General features: G+C 46.1%; 1 protein-coding gene across 1 annotated transcript; it reads left to right on the top strand.

The window, feature by feature from the left end:
* Positions 1-251: 251 nt before the first annotated feature.
* Adcyap1 (adenylate cyclase activating polypeptide 1) lies at positions 252-5243 on the top strand. The gene is made up of 5 exons (XM_008826946.3): positions 252-810; positions 1141-1251; positions 3285-3416; positions 3842-3928; positions 4929-5243. Exons 2-5 carry the CDS (start codon positions 1142-1144, stop codon positions 5116-5118), a joined length of 519 nt encoding a protein of 172 aa, XP_008825168.1. The 5' UTR covers positions 252-810; position 1141; the 3' UTR covers positions 5119-5243.
* The last annotated feature ends 4004 nt before the right edge of the window (positions 5244-9247 follow it).

Raw genomic sequence — 9247 nt, 5'->3', positions numbered from 1 at the left:
GTGAAAGGTGTTTATGAGAAGTCGATGACTCCGGATCTTATCATCCTAGAGGACAGCACAGAATAGTTAATATGTTCCTTGAGGGACTAGGATGCTGACGTCTTTTACTGATACCCGATCATTACGTGACTGAAAAAAAAAAAGGAAGTCATTTCATGAATAAAAATCGGAGCGCAACAGTGCAACCAAAATATTCTGTATTTAAAAGGCAATAGACAGATGTTGACAAAGAGGACTCTTCTGAAACCATGTTCGGATAGATTTTTTGTTAACTGCATGTATAAATACGAGCAGAAGGCCGGTCACCTCTGTAACCAACAGCAGCAGCCCAAGAAGCCGCATCTTCAGACGCAACCAGAGACCTCAGAGCTGAGAAGGCGCCACTGACTCTCGCAAGCTGCCTGACCCGGTGCTCCCACTGAGGCCGGCAGCTGGGCCAGCCCTCACCTTTTTCTTTCTCCTACCTTGACCCCCCCCCTTTCTTTTACCAGTAGCTTCTTTCTCCCGGTGGACTTAAAGCCACGTTGCTCCCCCCTCCCTTTGGCTCCTCGCCTCCTCTTTCTTCTACATCTCTCCTCGCCCCCTTCTTTTGGTGTCACGCTCCCTCCTAGTTTCGTGCGTCTACAAACTTTTGAGCAGAATACTAGCCTCGGCAAACAAGTCTCCCAGCTCCTCCTGCTAATTCCCGCGGCTTCTCTTCAGACACCAACGCCAGACGGTGATGCCACTCGGGTTGTGATTCCAGCGTAGAAACTTGAAGAAGTCCTTTGCCCACCGTCCTACTTGGCAGCAAACCTTCTCCCAGCAGCGGTAAGAGGAAGGGGGAAATCTTATCGAACTAAACGACTCTTTGCCTGCAGGTCTCCTTCCTGCCCTGCCGTCAGCCTCAGCTTGCGAGTTAGCTTTCTTTAGTTCCAGGTCTGGCTAGTTATTGGGCGCTGGGTAATACGCATACCTATTTTTTCCCAACTACAGCAATTGTGAAGTGGCAGGGCTCGCCGGCCGCGGCTAAGTGGAATTCAACCCAAGAAGCTGCAGCGTCGCTCCCTCCCCCAGCTCCCGGGAGTTTCTTAGGGGTAGGAGGGTGGAAAGCCTGGGGCGTTCTCAATCGTTGTGTGCCCTCTTTTCCCTCCTGCGCAGAATGACCATGTGTAGCGGAGCGAGGTTGGCCCTGCTGGTCTACGGGATAATAATGCACAGCAGCGTCTACTGCTCACCTGCAGCCACCGGACTCCGCTTCCCCGGGATCAGGTAGGTACTGGACACCTAGGCTGAGTTAGATCTTCCTTTCATCCGACACCTCCTCCTGGTCGCCCTCCGGCAGTTCCCGTTTGCAAGCTGCTAAGCATCGCTCCCTACGCCCCCAGTACGTTTCTGCCAGCCTTCGCCTAGGTACCAGGCTCCAGCCCAAGCTAAGCCGAGGAGTTTGGGGGCTGGGTGGCCTCTAGGAAGGCTAGACTCCTTTCCTCCTCCTCTGTGGAGCCCAGGGACCCAGGTGGAGGGAGCGAGTTTCTGACCGCTATAGAAACCTTCCCTCCCACAGCCTTGCTCAAGGAAAGGGTAGGGCAGCACCCCAGCTTGGTTTCTTTTACCTATTCTTAGGATGAGTTTGGAGAACTTCGGTTCCCAGAGCAGAGCCGGGGTTGAGCATGCAGCGCGCTCCACTTTGCTTTGTTACAGCTTGCTCTGGACTATTGGGGCGGGGTCTCTCGCTCTCCGCCCTTCCTATTCATCTCATTTCCAATTCTTTCCCACCCGAAGAGCTTTATTTCTAGTGACTCCTGTTTCAATTGGAGTTTGAGCCCCAGATGACTTGGGAATGGGGTGTGGGTCAGTTACGTTAAGGGAAAGCGACTCGAGAGAAAGAAGATTGCGAGGGAGGGAGCAAAACGGACGCGAAGGAGGAAGAAAAGCAGGCAGGACCCGGAGCTCAGCCTCGCTCGTCTCAGGATGGAGAACCCCTGGCTTGAGTCTTAACTCCTAGTTTTAATAGTGCGGTTCCCCACCGCAGCCCCAGAGCCCCCCACCTGTGTGCGGGACAGTGGACACGCAATGGGCAGCGCAGCGTCGGCGCAGGGTGGCGCTCCCGGCAGTAAGGCGCGCTGGACTAACTGGCTCTTGGGGCCGCGCCCAAGAACATTCGCCTTGGGGCGGGGGGGGGGATCTGACCATGGATGTGGCCGCAGAGAAGAGTTCTAGCTTCTGTATTACGATTCTGGCACAAGGACTCAGGGCAGGTCAGAGAGTATTTTGAAAGATATGGGTTCAGGGTCCTGGGACCAGAAAGGCTGAGCTTGGGCCGTGTGGAGGAGGAGCTCGCCTTGCTTCAGAGTCTCTCCAGGGATGCAGGAAAGGCCTGCGACTCCAGTGTGACTTGAACCCTGCTGCATTCCAAGTCCCCAAAGCGAAGGGGCTTGTTTTAGTTTAACTTTTCCCGTCCCATATTAAGGATGGAAACAGTTGGTGAGAGAACGCTGGTAACCTAAGGAGTGTCACTTCCTAGCTGATCCTTTCCCTGCACTCTGGGGTTAGATGGGATCCTGCTACCCTGCTATCGCTCACAGATTAGCGGGAACTCTTTATTCAATGGACTTGAAAACTTTATTTCACCTCCAGCTATTTTCAAAGTTAGCCCTATGCCTAGCACTTTTCCTGGGTGATAGGCACCGGAGCGCGTGGATATACCACAGAATGAGTGGCTGCCAAACTGACTAAGTTTAGGGGCATTTATTATTCATGTTCCTAGCAGATCCTCTCAGGACCAGAATAGAAGCTGGAGGTTCTCCGTGACCTACATCTGCGCGGGGAAGGGCTCCCCTGGGCTTGGCGGCTCGGGTGGGGGGTGGCTGCTGCTGGAGTTGGCTGCCTACACCCTACCTACCCACCTAAGCTTTCTATTCCATTCTGGGTCTCCCTTTCCCAAGTCTTTACCTTGGTCAGCATCTCATTTACGACATTTCTCACCAGCGCTTGGTGCTACTTAGGGAAGGTAGGGAGCCCAGGTCGGGTGAAGGACAGTCCTTTTCCGTGGTCAGGTATAGAGGACTGCAGACTCCACGGTTGCCCAGTGCTCCCACAGGCAATCTTTGATCCGCCTGAGGGGTGGGCGAATCGCCTTGCCTTTAGGAATTGCTGTTGGGTGTAGTTCCCTTACCTCTGTCTGGAAGAAAGGATAACTCGGGGGGGGGGCATTATGAAGAAGGAAATCAGTGGGATTCTTTCTTTGGGTCTTGGCAGAGTTGGACAGGGACTTTTAGTTGACCCTCCTAACGGCTATCCCGCAGGCCAGAGGACGAGGCGTACGACCAGGACGGAAACCAGCTGCAGGACTTCTACGACTGGGACCCACCAGGCGCCGGGAGCCCCGCCTCCGCCCTGCGTGATGCCTATGCCCTCTACTACCCCGCGGAGAGGAGGTACTACCCACCCGACCTAGGCCTGAGGTGGTGGGAGGGCCAGGGTGGTACTCCAGGACTAGGTCTGGTTCTATGAAAGTCCTCAAGCTTCACTTTTCCCTGGGTATCCACACGTGAGAGCCACAGAAAATTAGCTGGCGTATCCGTGAGGCCGCTCCGAGGGACAGAGAGCTCTGTAGCCCGAAGCTGTGATTCTGGAAGCTCAAAGGCCACGGAGGCCACCCCAGAGGCCAAGACTAACTCTGGGTCTTAGATTCACTCCCGAGAACGTCCGGGAGAGTTACTCCCAAGTAGAGAGCCGCTCGCGTTTGCTCGGTCACCCTCCTTAAAGGCCAAAAGGCACAGGAGCCTAGCAGCCGGGGATCCTAGGCTGTCACCTGGCGAGACTAGGCCGTGACCCTGGGTCCACTTTGCCTTCCCATTAGAGACATCGCCCACGAGATCCTTAACAAGGCCTACCGCAAAGTCCTGGACCAGCTGTACCTGCAGTCCCTCGTGGCCAAGGGTGTGGGGTAAGAGTTTGTGAAAGAGTTAACGGGCACGTGATGCTGTGGAGGGCGCGAGGGTTGGGCGGGGCCGCTTCTACGCCTGTGCGTGCACGCGGGCCCAAGGTGCGTCTGCGCCCAGGGATGGGGATGGGTGGCGCCCGCCGCCTGCGAAAATCTAAAAATTAGGCGTTAAATTTGACCCAAGAGAGAGCGAGGCTGTGAGAAAGAGGGCAAGAAAACTGGAGATTTTGATCTGTTTTGAATGAGCACCAAGCCAATAACCCCATTCCAATCATTCGAAAACCTTCGAGGTTCGCGAGAGGATTTTGTTATTTCTTTTAAGCTTAGCATTTTGGGGGGAGGGACTTTGCGTTTACTATAAATGCAAATCAAGGGATCCAACTCGCTAAATTTGAATACGTAAGGAAACAGTTTTTGCTCCCGCCAGACAAACCCAGAGCTGAGGTCTTGCATGAAGCCTGTGTCAGCAGAAGGCAACATTTTAATAAAGCCCACGGGGAAGCGGATTACATTTTCACAATGAATAATTCATGCGGTGAAAAATATTGCCTACAGCCTGTCGCCTTATATTATTATCACGTTTTTCAACTTAGCGATGTGGGATCCATACGTGGCTGGAGCCCACCTGGCATTTAGCCTTGGGTCATTTTCTTTGTATATCAGGTGGTGGGAAGGTGCAAGTCAGGACGATTTAGCGCAAAGGCTCGGATAGTCAAGTCTTACCAGACAGGATACAGAGAAAAGATTAAAGCGGCGTGCTGATTTCCTGGACGATCTGGACTGGTACTGGAAGATTTAGGGCTAGGAAATCGTGGCTAGGAAGGAGGGACCCAGGGGTCTTCATCCCGGCCTGACCTCCAGCCGCTTCCCAGCCGAGGAGGGCAGCCGAAGATCCGAGCGAACCTCGCGGGCTCGCAGCGGGCTCCCGCGTGGGGTGGGGCCCGCTTGCTCCCCACAGCTAATAAGTCTGTGTCTTCTGCCCCGCCTTCCCCTCTCCTTGCAGTGGGAATTTAGGTGGCGGCACTGAGGATGACTCGATGCCCCTCTCCAAACGCCACTCGGATGGCATCTTCACGGACAGCTACAGCCGCTACCGGAAACAAATGGCAGTCAAGAAATACTTGGCGGCCGTGCTGGGGAAAAGGTATAAACAAAGGGTTAAAAACAAAGGACGCAGAATAGCCTACTTGTAGCGATGAGTTGTCAGCTACCCTGTGTATACAATGAAAAGTCATTTTCCAAACTGACTGAACAGTCATCGCTCATGTGTTGTATCCAAACATGTATTTATGTATGAAGTAAAGCCATTAAATGAATATTTTGATAATAATATTGTTTTTCTTTTTACAAAGCACTAGAGAATGCACAGATATACTTTGTGGACCAATTATTGATATATTATAAATATATATAAAGAATATATAGGTATAACAGAGAGCAATTCATACGAAGTCTGCACAAGGATTGAAAATTCACCGGAGCTGTTTATGTTTTTATATAAAATGAATAGAAAAAAATAGACAATCATTGTTTTGAATATTACTCCTATTTTTGTAAACTGGAATTAAAAGGATAGTATTTTTATCCACAACAGGCCTGAAGATATTAATATTGACCATTTGCTACTGTACATAAGCAGTGATGCCCTGCTCCACGGGAGTTCTGAGGTGATGACGTGGAGAATTGCTGATGGCATTCTTTCCCAGTGAGTCTCTGGGGCAGGCTGCTGGAACCCCAGCCTAACTGAAGTCAAGTGGGCATTGTCCCACTGGCTGGGTGGCAAAACCCAACACTTTCGCTTTCTTTGATTCTACTTTAACGTGTATTTATCTCTCTTTAGACTCTCAGCCCAGAAAGAAATTCTAATTAAACAACAGCTCGATCCAAATTGTGCTTTTCCCTAGAATTCACGTCATTCCCTGGGAGAAGGATTGAAGAATTGTACAGAAGAGAGCGGCTTGGAAAAAGAGCTCTCTTTTCTGTTATTCCCGATTCTCCAGGGAACCTAATATCCCAAGGCTAGGGCAATTGGACCAAAGTGAGAGAAATGGAGGTGTATTGGAAGACGCAGAGCAGGGGCGGCAGAGGAGGACCCTGCAGAGGGACAAGTTTGAGGACTACCCCAGGTCTGGGAAGCTGGGGGCAAGTCCCGCCCCTCCGCAGGGCCCCCTGCCTGACTGATGTTGGGCGCTGGGTATTGGAAATGGTGCAAAGTACAATGTGTTTTTCTCCAGTGCTGTCCATGCTTCTCATCTCCTGAAATGGCCCGGATCCTCCCCTTTGAACCCTGCTCTGTAGAAGCCACCCTTGTCCTTTGTGGGTTTTCTGGACACCCCTCCTTCCTGCCCTCCTGCACTGTTTTAAGTATCGTTTACCATTTTTCATTCACTTACCTTAAATTTGTGAATGCTTCTCATTTTTTTTGGTTGTTGTTTGATGCAAGCAGTTATTGTAAAGTTTAGGAACCCGGTGTAGCTACCACGAAGTAATTATGCACTAAGTATGAACCTTTTGTTTCTTGTTTATTGAGTTTGTAGGTAAAATGTATTTTTCTACATTATGGCTTATTGCTTAGTAAAATTTATTTCATAAAACCAATCTTTGTCATATTAGAATGTGTAGTCTTCACATGTTGCTCAGTTTGACTAACTGATAAATCATTTAAACCTCATCTTCATATGTACGAGTACTATCTTCTATCTGTGGTCAGGAGTGAGGTAAGCAAGCTCCCACAACCCACCCTTGTATCCTGTCTTGGCTAAAGAAAGCATGTCTGTTTCCTGTCAATTTCTTGAACATATATAGAGTAATCTTTATAAACAAAAGAACCTTCACCCAGCAACCAGATCAAGCAGCAACAAACCAGCCAATCTCCTAAATTTTAGGCACAGATTTTTGGAAAAAAAAAATCAAGATAAAAAATTAAGCATTAGTTTGCAAAGTTTAAAGGACTTTTCCTTTTTCCTTTACGAATTTGGTCAGCATGAAGTCATACATCAAAGAAAACAATTGTATTTGCATTCCCAGGCGGGTGGATGCTGCCCGGAGATCACATTGCAAACAGAGAGCAGCCTGTGAGCTGCTACAGGAACAGTCTTTAAACCTGCAGTCTCCTCAGGCAGTGTGACACGGGATGCAGTTCGCAGCTTTAGTGCCTTTCTTCGCCTTTGAAATCGCCACGAACCACAGATGGCTATTTAGTGGCCCTACAATGCTGCAACACATCAGCTTGCATTTTAGTCTTAATTATTTGTTCCTTGGATAATGGGCAGAATTTTCTGTATTTGTGTCAGCTGTTAGTGGTGAAATAGGGCTCTAGTTAACCTTTTATTTATAAAGTCTAATTTAGTGTTCCCGTGGCTAGTTGCAAGCATTTTACAGTGATCACCCAATTTAATCTTTTGTATACTTTTTAGAAATGCCAAGAGCCTTACTAATCTGGAGCAGATTTATGATATAGTGATAATTTAGGTAGATGTTAGTCTTGAAGCTTTTATTTTGTGTGCAACTGATTATAAAACATCTTAACCAAGTATTATTACACACATGATATCTATAACTAGGACTTTGATAACTGTTATATAAAGTGTGTAAAATTTGTATAAATAAATTTTTGTAAACAATGCACCTTGGTCTAATGTTTGGAGAAAAAAAGACATTCAGGAAACAACTACTTTAAAATCTTTTAAAGTATTATATTTCTTTAGCAACCATAAGATTTTTTTATGTCTGGAATATTTATCAACCTAATCATTCACGCACTTCATAAACTGTACTTTAATTTCTGCTTGATGGGTTACTAGATTCAGCTAAAAACTTAAAGTAGCTGCTCAGTTGGAGATGTCTAGAAGACATTAAGTTTATAAATAGACACAGATGTTAGGACATTTATAAGACACACAATTTGATTAATTTTTGTCCCTTAGCGTACTTATACATTGCTCAGTATTCAGAAAGTTACTAGGGAGCGGTGACAGATCATACTGAAGTGTTAGGTACACTTATTAGGTAGCTAACTTAAAAAAAACTAAGTACCTGTATATAACTGGGTCTTCATACAATTTTGCATAAAAATAATGGGAAGTTGTAGAATGTGTTTAGAGACTGACGAGGTTATCTCTCATTACAATGTTTTGGGTAGAAGGGTCAAGAGTATGATTAAGCAAAGAGTTAAGAAAATAACTTTAGGAGAAAATATACTTTGAAGCCTAGGACAGAACATGAAAAGCTATTTGTGGAAAACATACTTTATTAGTTCATGTTAGTAAGTATCAAAGGAAAGCCTTCATATGACATTCCCATAAATTCCTCGGTTGTGTGCTTCTTAGTGTCCCTATTTAATTCCGGGTTAAAATTTCATTGGAAATCACTTACAATAGGTCACACAATTTCATTTAAAATGGCAGATTTTCATCCTAAAATGAATGAGCTTAATTAATAAATCATCAAGTTTATCACAATAGTATTTGAAGACCAGCAGGAATTAAAAGAATAGTTTTAGAGATAGCTCAGCATTTTAGGTCCAGAATCATACATAGAGAAGCCCCAAATCTAGAAATCTTGTATGTAGAAAAATTTAAAAATACATAGTATAGTACATATTTACATCATTTTTTACTGGATAAAGAGTTTTTTTTCTTCATTAGTAATTTGCCTCCCTCTGTGGATTCATAGTATGGTCAATGGGAAAAATGGAGAAAGATAATTTAGTTGGTTGAAGATGGAAGCAGCGTCTTGTCAAGAAAATAAAGATAAAACCTCAGGATATATGATTTTGCTTGTTCTATTTTTTCACTTGTTCTATCTTTTTTACACAAAAACCTTAATTATGGGTTGTATTATGAAGACTTTAGGTAGTTGAGTGTTCAAGAGGCCATAATATGTATCTTATTGCTCTGAGGACTGGGAACAGTAATTCAATATACCACATATTAAACACCTGAAATGGGAAGTGTGCTGGTCAAAGAGCTCCACTCACACCAAGTTGTGTTTTTAAAGTGTTTTTCTGTTATGGGATCACTTGGATGTCTTGTTAGTGATGCAAATTCTAGGGTCACACCAGAACCAGTGAGTTTGCATTTAAAAAAAAAAAAACCTACATTAATGTGTAATGAGATCACTCAGATTTAGAACTTGATGACATATATGTATATATGCCATCCTCCTTGCACCCAGTGATAAATAAAAAAGCCATATCCTTCCAGAATGGTCTTTAGGCTCTTGGATAAGTGCAGTATTTCCTTTAAGGCCACAAATTACTATTATTTCTACCATTATTACTACTATTATTGAACTCTCTGGTTGAGCCAGAGAGTTTTTTAT

Source organism: Nannospalax galili, unplaced genomic scaffold (genome assembly GCF_000622305.1).
Source record: "Nannospalax galili isolate Female #2095 unplaced genomic scaffold, S.galili_v1.0 scaffold511, whole genome shotgun sequence".
NCBI classification, from domain to species: Eukaryota; Metazoa; Chordata; class Mammalia; order Rodentia; family Spalacidae; genus Nannospalax; species Nannospalax galili.
This window is presented reverse-complemented; position numbering and strand designations above follow the sequence as displayed.

What these genes read in the sequence shown, in the direction of transcription:
- Adcyap1 (XM_008826946.3), top strand. Translation starts at nt 1,142, where the DNA reads ATGACCATGTGTAGCGGAGCGAGGTTGGCCCTGCTGGTCTACGGGATA. An exon ending in TACTACCCCGCGGAGAGGAG is followed by an intron (nt 3,417 to 3,841) that starts GTACTACCCACC and finishes CCTTCCCATTAG; the next exon opens with AGACATCGCCCACGAGATCC. An exon ending in CTCGTGGCCAAGGGTGTGGG is followed by an intron (nt 3,929 to 4,928) that starts GTAAGAGTTTGT and finishes CTCTCCTTGCAG; the next exon opens with TGGGAATTTAGGTGGCGGCA.